Below are 16,851 nucleotides of genomic sequence, written 5' to 3'. Positions count from 1 at the left end.
CTTCTCAGATTCATGCTGCTTGCTTAATCAATCTACATCTTTATTTCAGAGGCCCTACCAAGATTTATTCCCCATGATCTAACTTACACAAAATAAGGATTTTCCAAAAACCTCCATCAGAGCCTGACTCCAGGTCAGCTCATTTCATGCTGGAAAAGCTAGAGGTCCTGAGCTTGTGGTGGGCTAGACACATAACCTGCTGCACAACTGAGGCTGTGCTGGAAACAAGGCGAGGACGAGGCAGGTTCCCACCATTGTTAACATCAACAGGAGCAACAAGAACTGCCTGAAGGAATTTCCTACTGCAGACAAGGCACTGAAGTGAATAAAGGAAATTAAAAGTTCACGAACTAAAACGCAGTTCTGTTTGTGCTGCCAGGTCTACTTCCCTGGTGCAGGCAACTGAGCCAGGCCCAAGAAGCCAAACTTTGGAGCTGAAAGCAGGAAAGGAAGCCAAAAACCATGTCCCTAGCCATCTCGGCAGCCTCAACAGTGCCACTCGAGCCCACAACATTGCCATGTTCACTGGGAGGACAGTCCACAGCCCTGCAATGCTCTTTGGAGGATACCCAACAGCAGGGACAGCTCAGCCTTGCAGTTAACTTGGAAAGCAGCGAGCTGCAAAGTAGCCAGGGCACTGCTGACCTGTGCCTGCAGCAAAGCAGTCTACCCTAGGGTCCATCCCTGACCTGCCTCATCTCCCAACCTCTCTCAGTCCCAACTCTCAACCTGCAATAGCTCTTCTCCCACCCATCAGTGAAGACAACCAGACACTCAGCTAGCAGAAACACAGAGACAAAGGTGTATCTCCCTTTATCAGTGCTCATCTCAAGAGTCTAAAAACCAGTTGGTGGCCCAGCTCTACCCACCAAGACACTTGGATGTGGCTTTCCTAAGGCACTGCCCCCCTCAGCTCTTGCTGACCCCAGTGGGTGTTGGTAGATCTGCTGCTTAAAGATGAAGCACCCAGATTCTGCAGCTCCATGCTATTCTACCTTCTGGTTGCTTCCTTTCATTCCCTACCTTCTATGGAAACTGGCAGTCTCATTATCAAGTATTTTCAAACAGATGGAAGAATATACTGTGCTGTTTTCATCTCTCAGATAACATTACCCATGGCCTCCATGTAAAACTTGTATTCCAGCTTCATGTTTCTTCAATTTTTGTTTGACTTGGAGGCAAGTATGTTAGTGTACATATGAGTAAACATTAGTTTTGCTCCTTTAACCAGACCAAGCTATGATGCTGTAAATATTTAGGATAAACAAAAAGTAGGGACATCAGAGCCCTCTTCCATGTTCTGAACTACAGAGAAACCACCCAACACTGGTCAAGGTGCTGGGAATTCACCCAGAAGGGGGAAGGGGGTCCCCTGTCTAACACATCTCAACTGTTTGCAGACTGCAAGTGGCTTATCTCACATCCAGAGCCAGCACAGATGACCACATGCATCCCTCCATCCCAATGTTTAAGTATATGCATGGCTTTCATCAGCTGAGAGGTCCCATGGCAGCTCCTGGCCCTAAACCTGCCAAAGCTTTGCTTATGCATGCCTTTACATTTACATACCCAGATCAGTCTCTATTAAGTCAAACGAAATTACAGGCAGTGCTCTACACATGTGCCTTCCCATCTGTGGGATCAGGGCCTGCAAATGAAAGCTTCCCACCCCACCAAAACACGCCCTGCTCGGCTACAATTAAACACAGACACTTCAGAGCACTTCGCTGTAGCTGGGGTTTTTTTATGCATGCTTTTACAATTAACAATGTCATATCCTGCCAGGACGTTGAAGGCTGTGACTCAGGAATGTTATCTTAGCTTCAAGTCAAACGGACTAATTTTTTGCTTCTATCCTTTTCTCCTTCCTTTACCTCTATCCCCATGCTCCCTCTGACACAACTCTGGGCCCTTATCAGATACGATTATCATGTTGAAGGCCTGATATGCCAACATTCATTGGCCTTGCCTTGCTCTGCCATATAATTAACTATTTTTTCAAACTCCCTCCCATCCCACCAGCCACACAACAGCAGAAAAGTGGGAGCAGAGAGGAGTAGATAAGAAGGTATGTGAGAAAAACGTCTCCCCCCCCCCCCACAACACCTACTGAACGTCAGCCCACTGTCCTTTCTTCTCTTATCATCCCAAGATAAGAGCTTCTCCAAAACACACTGATTCTGGAGGACAAATGCTCTGCCCAGCAGCTGCTTAAGGGGAAGCTGGGTGTCCTCATCCTTCCCTCTCCCACACACACACGCTTCTTGCATTGAAGGAGGCTTTTCTTTACAGTCAGTCACACTTGACTCAGTGGCACACAGATATATGTTCAGTTTAGCTGATAACAAACCCTCTGTAGATGCTGTTTAGATATTGCTCATGGACTCGGATTAACCAAAAAAATGTGAGAGGCTGAGGAGTGGCATCAGTTCAACACAAAGACAGAAAAATAAAGCAAAACATACACCAGAACAAACAGCAATCACGTCTTGTCTTGCAATAAGCCACGTTCCTGAACCTATTCGTGTTGCAAGGTTCTACTCTACACAAAGCAAGACAGCTCTGCTGGCAATACCCTTCAGCCTGCCCTAAAAACCAGCTGAAGCAGCGATTTCAAGGCATCTCCTTATGCTGAAAGACAAACTTCAAGTTTTAAGCATGCTTTAGACCTCAAGATCAAGGAAGCAATTCAGAAGAAAGCTTCACAAACAGCTGGTATAATTTATAGGTATCCTGTTAACAAACATCAGCTCTTATTTTGCTTAGTAGCATAACTTCCCCACCTCCAGGAACACTATTAACCCCCATCTTCATACATTTGCTTTGCCACATCAGAGGAACCATATAGCCCTGCAGATCCATAAGTGCCTAACAAATGCTAGAAGAAACTGTCTCACCCTGGCAACATCTTGAACACAGACCATTTTCTCATTGTGAGAAGAAGCCACATGCAAGTCCTCTGCTCACGGACAGCATCTGGTTCACTCCCAAGCACTGAAAAAGTTCCTGGGAAGCCAGTCAAGTCTCCCTCCCTCCCCCGGCCGATGCACAAAAGTGCATTCAGGCCGGTCACGGTGGAGTTTCATTCACGTTCCTGCAGGCTGGATGCAACAGAGGCGCTTTTTTAACATTATTATTATTATTTTTTTTTTCGGGGAACAGCATCTGTTAGTTTTTGCGGGCTTGGGTTTGGGGTTTTTTTCCCCCCTTTCTCTCTGTGAAGTGGGGAAATCCTTTGTCTTTCTCAACGTGGATGTAAAAAAACGCCCGGCCACCACCCCCCCAGGAAAACGGTCACGCTGAAGATGCGGAACACGCGTGCCCCTCGGAAGACTTCCACGCCGGGATTTCCGTGACCTCCGCCGCAGCCGAGCGCCCGAAGCCTTTCCCCGGGGGATGCGGGCACCTCCCCGCCCGGCTGCCCACCCGGGACGAGGCACAGCCCTCCCCACTCCCAAGTTTTCCCACCCACGGGAACCGGCGGGGCAGAATCGCCCACGGCGAGCCACCAAACGCGGCCCCGGCGGGAGAAGCCCGAGGACCACCCCCGGCGTTTCCCCGCCGTCCCGAGAGGCACAAGGCGGAGGGGGTGCGGGAGGAGCTGCCCGCCGGCCGCAGCCCCACCGCAACAAAGAGCGGCGGCCCCAAACCGGGGCGAAAAAGTTTCGCGCGGGGCCCCCGCCTCGTTCTGCGGGAACGGGCAGAGGCGGCGGCGGCGGCTCCTCCCCGGCGCACCGCACCGGGCCACCCCCGCAACCCTCCGCATCACACGCGCTGCATCCCTACCACCCTCGACGAGGCATCCCCCGGCACCACCGCACCTCTACAAACCCCCGGCACCGCACGCCAGGGCAATTCACCCCGAGCACCGCGCCCGGGGCATTGCCTTGCCCTCCCCTGCTCCAGCCCCGCAGCCCCCAGCCCCGCAGCCCACCCAGCAGGGCTCAGCCCCGCAGCCCACCCGGCCGGGCTCCCCGCAGCCCCCAGCCCCGCAGCCCACCTAGCCGGGCTCAGCCCCGCAGCCCCCAGCCCCGCAGCCCACCCGGCAGGGCTCAGCCCCGCAGCCCCCAGCCCCGCAGCCCACCCGGCAGGGCTCAGCCCCGCAGCCCCCAGCCCCGCAGCCCACCCGGCCGGGCTCCTCGCAGCCCCCAGCCCCGCAGCCCACCCGGCCGGGCTCCCCACGCCGTCACCCACCGTCGGTCTCCCCACGGCCACGGCCATCGCGGTGCAGAGCGCTGCTCTCGCCGCCTCGGCTCTGGCTGCTTAGGGCTGCAACATGGCCACCCGAGGGGAGGGCCCATGCGCAACGCAAAAGGGGCCGGGCGGCGAGGCGGGACCCCGGCGGGACCCCCCCCGCCCATCCCCGGCACCGCCCCGGGGACCCCGAAAGCGGGCCGGGCTGCGCTCCGTCGCCGGCAGTCATTGCAGCTTGATCCCCTTCTTAGCGAGTCCTCCGGGGAGCGACCGCGCTGCTCTGCCCCGCAGTCCGGCTGGGCGAGGGGAGGGAGAGCCCGGCCCGTTCCCTGCCCGCTATTCCCCGGCCCGCTCGCTCTTCCCCTCAACGTGTCACTCCCGCAGCCCCACGGCTACAGGGGGGAACAGCTGGAAGCACAGAGACCCAGCTGCTCCGGGGGCCGTTGCGAAGAGATGGCCAAAACTACGGGCAAGGTCCTCCTCCTACCAGCTCGGTTCAAAAGGAGGACAGGGGTTCAGCAGAGAGGAGTTTGTCACAGGCAGGCAGGCAGGGGCTTCCGCAGCTGGGGCCGTTTGCCAACAGAAGCCACTCACGCCGCACAGAGGGCAAAACCAAGCACCTCACCCCTCTTTTTTCCCCCCTCTTTCAGCTCTCCCCCTCTGCCAAACGCACCCACGCTGCGGTTACAAGTCATGCCCTGGTGGCCAGTAAGTAATTCAGATGGATGAAGCTAGCTCACAGCCAGCTCCTTGCTGCTCCAACTGAAAAAAATGTTTAGTGTCCTGATTTTAACCACAACACCCCTTCACCTGCAAAGGTGAGAGTCTTAGGGCTAAAAATGCAGCTCTGCTCTCAACTCTTCACCCAAGGCAGCAGTGAAGGGCCCTGCAGCAACCACAGCATAAAACCCAAAAAGGCTATGAGAGAGACCTGATTTACTGCACATGTGAAGGTTATGTTGAATTGCAAACACACCAAAGCTACCCCCTTGTGTGAATAGCTGCAGAACCCAACCCAAAACACCAAAAGAATAAAGTTGAGAGCACCTCCCACAAATAGATGACCAAGAGTAGTAAGTTAATAGACCTCAGGGACACACTTACTACTTATGCAACCTTTAACCTCAAGGCTTTCACTCCAGAAGCTGGTTTTGTACCACTATAAAGAAACACAGGGCCATAGAAGGCTAGGAAGTCCAGGCATTTCCATCTCATGAAGTTCTGAAGGTGTCAAGAGCTGATATTTGAGAGCAGCCACCCACACCTGCTCCCACAACCCCCCAGACCAAACAGAAACCAAAGGAAGGGCACAAGCACTGCCTGGCTCTGCTCCTCCCCTGGGCTGAGGAGCTGAACCTGGGGCAGCTGCCCCTAACTGGGCACAGGTGCAGCCATCATTAGCAAAACTGCTACACCCAAAAACCCTGATGGGGTTTCTACCAGTAAACTTTTACATAGTTGACACAGTGCTTTTATTCCCCATATGTGTTAGGCATTACTGTTAATACCCTAGGGAGGCTGCTATATTAGACTCATGTTCTTGTAGCAAGTTCCTTCAGCATGCACATCTGCAGGTGAGGAGGTGCTGAGCATGCCTGTGCTGGGAGATGTGCTCAGACCAGTGCAGCCTCTAGTGGAAACCTGATGATCATCTCTAAAGAGCTGCCCTCGTTGCACCTGTGGGTGAGGTAGACATTGCTTCCCCTTGGCTGAACTGGAGGCACACACGATACTCCTGCATAAGGGTAACCTACTAAAGCAAAGATCTTAATTTTCTGCAAATCCTTAATGTGACTCACCGTGTCCTTCCCTGGTCCGAAGCTGGGAGAGCTGTGGCTGAGTTTCATCCAATACTCATGCATACAGACCTTCCTGGGTATGGCTGCTCATGCTGAAAGAGCAGGGAGACAAAAACCACCATCAAGACAAATAAATGTTCTGCAGTCTTTCTAGATCTCAGCTAGTGTAGTTCCTTGTAGTTCAGTGGGAAGCAGCCCCCTTGCTCCTGCAAATCTCATAACTGCTGCCAACAAATCGGTACCTGTGCAAAGGGAATTGCCAGAACCTCATTCTAGAGACCTGTTTCCATTTTTCCAAAGCTGTTTTGCCTCATTTTGCAGGTACAGCACATCAGTGCTTTAAGAAGGTTTTGTGTCAGCTGTGGGGCAATGTGTCAGATTGCATAGGATGAGAAAATATGCAAGTAGACATAAAAGTTGGGTTAATTTATTTCCTGTTTTTAAAAAGAACACAGGTATATAGCTCCCTGAAGGCAACATCTTCTTGCACAATAGGAAGCTACAAGACTAAGTGGTGGGTTTATTAATTTTTTTTTTTTTAATGTTGAAGCAATGCTTGATCCTGCCTCCTTAGCACTACTCAAAACTCACTCAAATTTCACCCAGAGTCAAGAGACCTGCTGTGTCCAGAAGTCCCAAAGAGGGTGAGACCAGGGTAAATTCAGCCACGCTGCAGACTCCTACCTACAACCAAAAGGGACCGATTTGCAGACAGGGTAAATCATTAGAGCATAAGGGGAAACAAGAGTCTCTTTAAACCTCTTAGCATGAAGTAGGCAATGAAGCAATTCCAGGTAGTAGAGCTGGGCTTCTCCTTGCCTGAATGCAGCATTATACCCCCTTAATCCCAAAATGTTTTTTGGGATAGTAGTGACTGTTAAGTGAGAAGTGTTAGTTTAACCCAATGCACTGAAACAAGCTCAGTGAGGCTTCTCCAACTTCAGCACTGCAAAAGCATCAGCATTCAGTGCCAGTCTCAGTCCAGCAGGTACTTCAGCAGTCGCTTAATGTTACCCAAGTGTGTTTCATTAGCTTCAATAAGAAAGTTTAGAGGGTGAGAGCTGACATTTGTCAGGAGAAAAACGTCTATTTTTTTAGTCAAAGCTAAGCTCACCGTTAGCAAGGCAATACCTCCAAGGATGTTGGAATGAAAATAGGACATCATGGATGGCTTACTCCATTAAACCAAAACAACACTTTCATAGTAGTGTTGTCATTTGCCACTGTTATTTACTTGGATTTTTTATCTTCACAACCTACCCTTCTGTCTTATCCGTGATGACAATTATATCATGATGCTCCATTCACTTCCTCCAAGAGCTTGCTGCTGTCAAACACAGAATTGTGGCTGCAGCTCAGGGCTCAGCAGAAGAAGAGGGAAGGTATTTATGCCTTGAAGAACTGTACCAAAAGCACCCACATAATGATAAAATATTAACAGGACCCTTACCCTTTTCCCAGCACTTGCACCCTACTCGGATGAGCACCTCTCTCCTACAATAAACACCACAGGGAAAACCAAAAGCAGGATGTGGCAGAGCACGTAGTGCAGTTTCTCTTGCTGTGCTACCCAAGCAACCCAGATCTTGGCACACTGAGAAACTCTTCTGATATCCTGCCTAAACTGTAACTTCTAACCTAAAAACTTGTAAGTTTCTTTACAGCTGCTCCCACCACTCCAGAGGTTACAGTTTAGCAGTCTTGAAGCTCCACGGGGCAATTTATCCATTATCAAAGTGGCTTGATAATGTACTGCAGCAGAAAGTAACAGCTCAGAGTCGGCAATACAAAAGCACCGAGGTGTAGTTCGCTTACTGGAGAGCAACACTGTCACACACATTCACTCTTGCGTGTGCTTGCAGGGTCTGAACCTTAACACTTATCCTAAAGCTTTGTGTCACCAAAACAGAAATCACAGGTCGGTACACACCGACTATTGTCATCTCCTCCTGGGGTTTGTGAAGGTTGCATACACTTCTGGGTTTGCTGGAGGATATTCCAGCTGCCCAGGTGACAAGCAGCTAAAAATATTCATGGAAATCCAGGAGCCTGCAGCAGAGATGATTTCTGGAGCATGATTTAGAGCCCAATCCAGAGCTCTTTAAAGCCAGTGAGCTCAGTCCCCCATGTCTCTCTTCCCTGACTGTAAGACTGAAAACCCAAAACACCCTCTCTCCCACACATTCCACCCACTACTCACTCCCCAAACTCCTTGGGGCTGGGACCATCATTTGTTTGGTACCTACAGGGCACATTGCCCACTCGGGCTCTGATCTCATCCATCCCTCTCAGCTGTAAGGTACACTCTGTGACAACAGCATTAGGAATACAGAACAACGTTAGATCCCCACTCTAGTGTCCAACCTACCTCAGCCACACAGCGAATACCGAGATGATATGAGATATAATTTGACTCCAGGCACTCTCGGTATTTCTGTGTGGTTGTAGTTCACGGGTACAACCCTACTCACAGCTGTAACAGCTACCCACATCACACTACTGTATCTATGACCCGTTTTCCTAAATCAGAGAATCCCAGAGAGGTTCAGGCTGGAAGGCTCCTCTGGAGATGGTTCGGTCCAGCCCCTGCTCAGGCGGGGTCACCCAGAGCAGGATTGCAGCCAGGGGAGCTTTGATTGTCCCTGAGGATGGAGACCGCGACCTCTTCAGGCAACCTGCTCCAGTACTTGACCACCCCCACTGTAAACCACAGATAAATGGAATTTCTTGCATTTCGATTTGTGCCCATCGCCTCCTGTCCGCTCACTGACATCATGACTGATCTCTTTCGCCCCACCACATGCCGGCAGATCAGCCTCATACTTCCCAGGGCACTAGGAAGGCTCCTCCAGCCCCTCTACCCGCCCCCCCCCTCCTTCACTGCCAACCGGCTCCCACCCTTGTGACCCCAGCCACGCAGCCCCACGGGCCGCCACCCCGGGCAAAGGCAACCGGGGAGGGGTGGCTGCCCGGCTGCGGAGGAGGAGGAGGAGGAGGAGGCGGGGAAGCCCAGCCAAGCGGAGGCGGGTTTCCGCGCCGCGGCAGCGCCGCGCACCTGAGCGCCGCGCCGAGCACCGACGTGCAGCACCGAACAACCGAGGAGGAGAACCCGAGAGCCGGCAGCTCCGGAGCATGGCGCGGGAGCTGAGCCAGGAGGCCGTGCTGGACTTCCTCTGGGGGGCCGGGGGCCGAGCCCCCAACGCGGCGCTGCTCCGCCACTTCCAGCGCTTCCTCCGCGACCCGGCGCTGACCGAGCAGCAGCGGCGGGAGCGCCGCGAGTACTTCAAGAGCCTCGTCAATTCCCTGGCCACCGTCCACCCCGCCGCCTCCCCCGGCGCCTCCAAGGACATCGTCCTCCGCCGCAGGTACCGCGACCTCCTCGACGAGGAGCTGCCTCCGGCGGCAGAGGAGCAGCAGAAAGAGGAAGAGAAGGAGGCGCCGCCGCCCCGAAGCGACCCCGACGGGCGGCACGGTGTCCCGGGGCAAGCGGTGACAAATGGACGGCCGGGCGGGGGGCAGCTCCCGGGGGCCACCGTGGCGGGGGGCTGCGCGGCCCGGGGTCGCGGCGGACCCTGCTGCGAGTGCCGCCGGGCACTCCGCGCTGCCGCCCCCCAGGGCCCGGGGGCTCCGCTCCCCGCCGGGCCGCCCCCTCGGACCCGCACCCCGCCGCTCCCCGCCGGGCCGCCCCCTCGGACCCGCACCCCGCCGCTCCCCGCCGGGCCGCCCCCTCGGACCCGCTCCCCTCCGCTCCCCGCCGGGCCGCCCCCCTACCGGTCCCGGCCCTTGTCGTCGGGTCCCTGGGCGCTGCACCTCGACGGGCCATCCCGCTCCCAGCCCCCGGCGCTGCCCTTGGGTCCCGGGGCGCTGACCCCCCTGGGGCCACCCCCGTACGAGACCTTGCGGTTGCCTGCTGCCAAACCGTCCCGATCGCCATCGCCACCGCTGCCCCCGGCCCCCGGGGTGCTGCCTCTCCCTGGATCAGCCCCGTTTGGGTCCCTGCCGCCACAACGCCCTAGAGGGCCGACACCAACCCAGTCCTTGCCACTGCCATCGGGCCGCGGGGGGCTGCCCCCCGACCGGCTGCCTCAGCCACCGCCTCTGCCACAGCCCCCCACCAGGATGCCTCTACTGAAAGCCTCACCGCCCTCAGCAGGTCCAGGGGGGCGGGCACCCGCCGTGCTGTCATCGGACCCCAGGATGCTGTCCCCCACCCGGCCTCACCTATCTCGGTCCCCACAGCCCCCCCCAACCCGGTCCCTGCTGCTGCTGTCCACCCCGGGGGTGCTGCCCCTCTCCCGCTCCCTGCAGGCGCTTCCTGCCAGCCCTTCCCCATCCCCACCACTTCCAGGTGTGCTCCCCTCCACCAGGCTGCCCCCATCACAGTCCAGGTCCCTGCAGCAGCTCCCCACCAGGCCGTTCCGGTCCCCACCGAGGGAACGCAGGGTGCTGATTCTCAACGGACCAACCCAATCTCAAACCCTGCCACTGCCACCAGGTCCTGGGGTGCTGCCCTCCACCGGGCCATCCCCATCCCGATCCCCACCGCAGTCTCTCACCCAGCCACCCCCATCCCAGTCCCTGCGGCCACCTTCTTCTGCCAGGCCACCTCTATCCCAGTCCCTGCTGCCAGCACAGGGCCCCACAGGGCCCCAGGCTCCAGAGAGCAGCCCCCCAGCACCCCTGCCTGTCTTCAGGAGCATCAGGTGCCAGCTTGCATTGTTGGAGGTGCAGGGCATGCCCCCATCACTGCCAGGGGACTGTGGGCAGCAGCCCCGCACCATGCCCTCCAAGAGCTCGCCTAGGAATGTCCCGAGCCGGGCGCTGGCCGTGCCGCTGGGGCAGCGGGAGCACACCTGGCTAGTGGCAGCATCAGCGGGGTGCTGGGCGCAGGTACGTGGGCTCTTCCTGGAAGAGCCAGAGCTGGCCCTGCAGAGGGACTTCATGTCAGGCTTCACGGTCCTCCACTGGCTGGCCAAGCACGGTGACGGGCCAGGCTTGCAGGAGCTGGCAGCAGCAGCACAGCAGGCTGGGCTGGCCTTGGACGTGGACGCCCGCTCGGGCTGTGGGTACACTCCTCTGCACCTGGCTGCCATACACGGCCACCAGCTTGTCATCAAGGTGCTGGTGCTGCAGCTGGGGTGCCAGGTGCAGGTGCGGGACAGCAGCGGGCGCCGGCCATGGGAGTACCTGGGCAGCTCCACCTCGGGGGAGATCTGGCAGCTCCTGGAGGCACCCAGAGGCACCATCATGTTCCCCACGCAGCCCCTGGCCCGCAGCGTGTCCTCTGCCAGCAAGGTCTCGCTGTCGGCAGGCAGGGCAGCGCTGCCTGCCTGCCTCAGGCTGCAGCACGGCCGCGGGGCTGCCTCCCACCGAACGGGCAGCGAGAGCGACTGAGCTCCCTGGCTTCCCCTGACTAGTGGAGATGGCACCTTGGTGGCCAATCCACGAGATGAAGCCAAGCAGGCAGAACAAAAAGCTGTGAAACAGATCGAACCTGTCAAAGAATGTACTTTTAAATTAATCCAACGAGCCGTTGTCTGAGCTTCTCTGCCCTCCCCCCCCTCCCCCGTTTCTCACTTTTCTACCAGCGAGCAGATGCGACGACTCTGCTGGAAGCAGAGTCCTTGGTCGGCAAGTCCTGTGCACCCCACAGGGCAGGCACCAGCTGCTGGGTGCAGCCACAGTCACCAGCGTTAGTGGGACCGTGGGTTTGGGGTCTCAGACTCCCGTGTCAAACTCTCAGCCCAACCAGGGCAGAGTACTGGCTTTTGCTTACAGCGACAGGGTGTTGTTGGTCCTGAGGTTTGCAAAACGCTTGTTTACACTTCCTAAATTCTGGGGAGTAGCTAAGATTGCATCCCTTTTTAATCCCAACAGATTAAGGCCAAGTCCTACTTTAAAAAAAATGCAGCTGATCAAGGTCTAGCCTTCTAGCAAGCGTCCTCAGAAAGCAACTGGCTGTGGCAGAGGGTGTCAGCTGGAAAGCCCGGAGGAGGAGGGTGTCGAGGAGGGTGTGTAACACACCCACTCCGTTTCTCAGCCCGCCTTGCCCACCAGCCCATGCAGAAAGGAATGCAGGGCAGCCCCGCAGCCCTGCTCCTCCCCACGACTGCCCCGGGCTGCCCGGCAGCACTGATACCTCCATCCTGCACCTCCAGTCCCTTTCCTCACACCGCAGGACCAGGAAGTGCTACCTGTGCTGTGACAGGAGCCCAGCTCCCTAGCCTGGGGATGGAAAGCATTGCTGCAGGAACACGGGTTGGGCAGAAAAGGAGCTGTGCTGTGCTGCGGGTCCCAAGCTTGCAGGGAGAAGGCAGTTGGACAGCCAGAGTTGCATTTCCCCAGAGGCCTCACCCCTAAATTGTGTTTGTGTGACAGGAGTTGGTGGGATTGGGGGTCCAAGTGCAGGGAAGACACGTCCAGTGCAGCCATTCCTGAGAGCCCACAAATAACAAGCTGGCTTTACAAACCTCACTGGATTGCTGGGGTCCTATAACGTACTCTGTTCTCCGGTTTAGCATAAACGAGCTTGCATCTAATTTGGCTCTCCTATAGATCCTTTACGAAGGCAGGGAGAGTGAAGATCCACGAGGCAGGGATAGATCACTGCCTGCTCAATGCTCCTGCTGCTGGGTGAACCCAGATATAGGACCAGTGGGTGTCAGTGCTTGTGAAACTCAGGCTGGTGGCTCTGGTCAGTGGGTCACTTTGGGGCAGACCAGAGCAGTAGGTGGGACTGCTCATGTATTTGAGGCATGTGCCTAAAATGCCTGCAGTTTCGGGAAGGAACCGGAATCAGGGCAGCAGAACCTGACCCTTGCATAACATGCATGCCAAGGAATGCCTCGAGTCCTTGCTCAAGCACTAATTGAGGTCTTCACTTTGTTGGGCTTTATTTGAGGGAGGAACTCCTTCCTGCAGAAGGGAAGCTACACTGCCTGACTCCGTGGCTACAAAAGGTTGTGGGCTTTTCCCAGCCTGGTTTTACCCTTTCACAGGGGAAAGACCTCAGTAAACCAAGGCAATGTCCTGTGAACACAATCATTCCTCCCATGGATCCAACTAGGGGTTACAGCCTAAATCAGCCTGAATATCCAAAGTGGCTGTTGCCTGGTAAAATGCTGAAGTCTTTTCCACGCTATTCAGAGCCATTGTCACGTTTCATATCATGCACCACCTCGGGGAAGGGAGCCTTCCAAGAGCCTCAGCAAGCAGCTCTTAAATACAACCTGTTGACAGATGGTACTGGAGATGCCACTAGAGCCTTCATGTACAGCAAGCTTCAGGGAAGAAAGCCCAAAGGAAAGAAGTTTGTGAGCTGACCAGAGCTGTCTACAGGGGAGCATGCTTCTGCTCCACAGCTATCTACAGCTTCCAAATAATAAGGTGTTTTTTCCTTATTATCTCCAGTGTTACTAAGACAAAGACCAAGAAGGACACCGTTACCTTGGGGTTCTCATTTTACAGCCTTTCCATGACCTTTCTCCATGACGCAAATCTAACTAGCCCCAGCCCCCTTTTTTCCCCTTGCACACTGTTGCAGACCTTGTCATCTTTTTCAGAGCAGTTTCTCTCCCAGCAGTATTTAGTTCAGCAGTCTAACAATGAGCTGTGAAATCACTTGGGTCCACTGTTTGCTTGCCTGTTGAGATGACACAGACAAGCTGCTTTCTCCAATTTTTAAACTACAAAATAACCCTTGGGAAGCCTGAAAGAGCAAAAAACTCCTTCCCTACTGGATTCAGTGTGCATTCACTCTGATTTATTACCCTAGGACTACTGAGGAGTTCCTGGACTGCTAACATGGGTAATACTGCACAGCTCCTACACCACACTTTTTAACAGCAGTCAGTCATTGCTTCTGGGAATAACCACTCTTTTAACTCACCCTCATGGGTTAAAAGCCATGGGAAAGCCTCCTTCTCCAAGTTTTCTGCTGGTGAAATAAGAAATGGACAGCACGAAACACATCTCCAGCCACTGTGAAGGGCAGGGCCAGATCTTTCATCAGCTGTGCCTGGAGGAATCAGACTGTCACCCTGGAGCATCAGGCAGGCAGGGCAATGCCAGGCATCCTAGCTGCAGTCTGCCAGGAACAATGCACCCCTACATACACACACATGCAGCCTGAGCATCTCTGTTTCAAAGCACTCCTGATCTCCTTGCTACTTACTCGTCAGCCTGCCTGGCACCTTCCACACCTGTGCAGGCTGCAATTTCCTCATTGCAGGTGGACGTGGCCTCACACCCAATCCAGGCATCTGATTTTGCACCACCCTGAAACACAGGACATGACATGGATTAATGCACAGCAGGACTCTGCCCTCTCCTCTCATTGCTTCTGAAAACACCCCTCCCACTTGACAGCTGATGATGATAAAGTCCATCACTCTGCTCTCCAATGCTTATCTCTAACCAACTGCTTTGTACTCTGAAGGCCACGTCCTTCAAAGGAGTGGAGTGTTTTCTCATACAGTAGCCTTTGCCTGTCACATACTGCCAAGCCTGTGAACCCCGAGCCTTACCAAGCCATGGTGATGGCACCCCTCTTCTCCCCACCTCCCTGCTCCTGAGGCACATGCTTTCACATCCACTCATTGCACTGCTGAGGGCAGACAGCAGCAGAGCTGGATGTTCATCTCGATTCATGTGGCTTCTGATAAGGTCTCAATTATGTTCCCAAATTGTGGCTCTGATTAGATTCCTGCTGCAGCCTTTACTAATAGAAGTTGCACGGGCGAGCTGGCAAGTCTGATGCAATTGCTCAGCTATTAATGAAGTATCTTGGTTAGTCACCAACTGTCCTTTGCCTACAGGGTCTTTGTCACTGAAGCCCAAAATAATGTCTTCTCAAACCAATGGCTTGTAGTGAGAGGACAAGGGGGAATGGATTAAAACTCGAAGAGGGGAGATTGAGGTGAGACATGAGGAGGAAATTCTTCACTGTGAGGGTGGGGAGACCCTGGCCCAGGTTGCCCAGGGAAACTGTGGCTGCCCCATCCCTGGCAGTGTTGAAGGGCAGGTTGGATGGGGCTTGGAGCAGCCTGGGCTGGTGGGAGGTGTCCCTGCCCATGCAGGGGGGTTAGAACCAGATGATCTTTAAGGTCCCTTCCAATGTAAACTGGTCTACGATTCTATGATTTTGTGACAGAGCTGTAATTTGAAAATACGAAGCTACTCCCATCCAGGAAACCAAAGCTTTCCATTGGAGAGAAGCTTCCCATCCACAAACACACCAAATCTACACCAAGCTTCCCAATCTAAGAGCAGGAAGCTGGTAACAAACTGCCATGCTTTACTACTGCTACAACATGGCATTTACCACAAGCAATACCTGCTGGCAGGTTAGCAGGGTGGGTTTTACAAGAAAAAAAAAACAATTAACTGCACAATTTTATCCAGCCTAAGTCTCTCCATTAAAATGAGAACTGTCAGCCTTTAAGGGGGGGAAAAATATTGTCTTTAAAAACTGAGCCACGCTAAAAAAGCACTAAAAGTTGAACTCCCAGTTTAGCTAAGTTAATATCCCTCATTCCCAACGTGACAGTATTTAAGCAAACAGAACTGTGTTTTACCATTAATAAAAAGAGAGAAAAATATTTTTTAAGCTATCAATGTAAACTATTCCAGCAAAAATATTCATTGACAGCCTATCAAAGCAAGCTACCAAAACTTTTTATCAGCAGGTATTAAAAAAATTAAAAATTACTAAATGAAATTGTCTGCTTTCAAACATCAAAAAACATTGGAACAAGTGATAAAAGTCACACCTCAAAAACTTCTCAGAAAACCTACCACTGTCCTTCACTCATTTACCCATTCCCTATTATCCTCACAGCTTAAGTGAATAAAGGTTCCTATCCCCTTATACAGCCTCAGGCTGGCCAAGATCTGTTTAAAAGGAGGCTGGGAAAGGCTATCTTTTTTTCTCATGTGGAGGTATTTTTCTGAAGTTTGGGTCTTGTTGGAATTTACCTGGGGAGCAGCAGGATGGCAAAGTAAGAAGAAAAGGTAGCTAATTTTCTGGGTATTGTTTTGTGCTTGGGGCAGTATGTTTATGCTCTAGTTGAGCTAATTTTGGAAAAAACAAACCTAGCAGAGTTGTGTTTTGCTTCTAGGGAAAACTTAAAAAGGATAAATAGATGGGTTAAATAAGTCTGAGGCTCACAGTACTTTAAATCTGTATTGGTCAAGTCAAGACAACTAAGCTCGTAATGTTTATCAGGACTTTACTGTACAGTCTGTTCATAAAATAGAAGCAAAATAAGCTCTGTGTTTGTGGAATGCACCTTTACCTTTTCTTAGCTCTGATGGCACTGAAGGAAAGCACAAAGCTGCTCATGGCAGGTTGGTCTGATAAAGTTTTCTGGTGCACTTGCCTCCCTGTGTGATGGTGTTCTACAGGTAGATGCCTTCTGTGTGTTCAAAGGCTACAAGCTATTTAAAATGAATCTTTAAGAAGTCATAGTTTCTGTTATGAAGGAAACACCCATCAAAACTATTCATAATCTCCTCTACACAAGCATGTCAGTCTGTGGAGACTGGCCTTGGTTTGCATTTCTAATGCTGCTGTGGGAAGCAATGACCAAAGTCCTTCAAGAAGTGTCACAGCAGCTTCCCCCTTGCTGCTGGCTCTTTGTATAGATGGTTATTGGCTTCAGTCTTTCCATTTTCCTGAGACACAGCTCTAGATTTGAGATATTCTGATGAAACTGATAGCAGAGGAAGTATTTTAGGGTCTTTAATGTAGACCAGAATATTCTAGTGAAAGTGGGAATGAGAAGAATTTGTGTTAGTGTGTCTTGGGCCTGGAGTCCCATACTAACTCAGCAGGGGACAAATAGCTTTGCACAGCCAA

At 53.3% G+C, this 16,851-nt stretch overlaps 2 protein-coding genes across 8 annotated transcripts in view; one reads left to right on the top strand and one right to left on the bottom strand.

The window, feature by feature from the left end:
* The window catches only part of SEPTIN11 (septin 11), a 77,983-nt gene extending 63,769 nt beyond the window's left edge, over window positions 1-14,214 (bottom strand). For 5 of the 7 annotated variants that reach the window (XM_051619473.1, XM_051619472.1, XM_051619471.1 and 2 more), the window contains exon 1: window positions 5,994-6,083. In XM_051619473.1, coding sequence (XP_051475433.1) covers window positions 5,994-6,056 — 63 coding nt within the window. In that variant the 5' untranslated portion in view covers window positions 6,057-6,083. Of the gene's footprint in view, window positions 1-4,194; window positions 4,296-5,993; window positions 6,086-14,166 lie in introns of those variants that run through there. The other 2 variants (XM_051619470.1, XM_051619476.1) reach the window with 2 other exon arrangements.
* On the top strand, window positions 9,050-11,519 carry SOWAHB (sosondowah ankyrin repeat domain family member B). Its single transcript, XM_051619468.1, has one exon. It carries the CDS (start codon window positions 9,126-9,128, stop codon window positions 11,385-11,387), a length of 2,262 nt encoding a protein of 753 aa, XP_051475428.1. The 5' UTR covers window positions 9,050-9,125; the 3' UTR covers window positions 11,388-11,519.
* Window positions 14,215-16,851: the final 2,637 nt, after the last annotated feature.

This window comes from Apus apus, chromosome 4 (assembly GCF_020740795.1).
Source record: "Apus apus isolate bApuApu2 chromosome 4, bApuApu2.pri.cur, whole genome shotgun sequence".
Lineage (NCBI taxonomy): Eukaryota > Metazoa > Chordata > Aves > Apodiformes > Apodidae > Apus > Apus apus.
The sequence above is the reverse complement of the archived record's forward strand: the minus strand, read 5'-3'. Positions and strand labels throughout refer to the sequence as shown.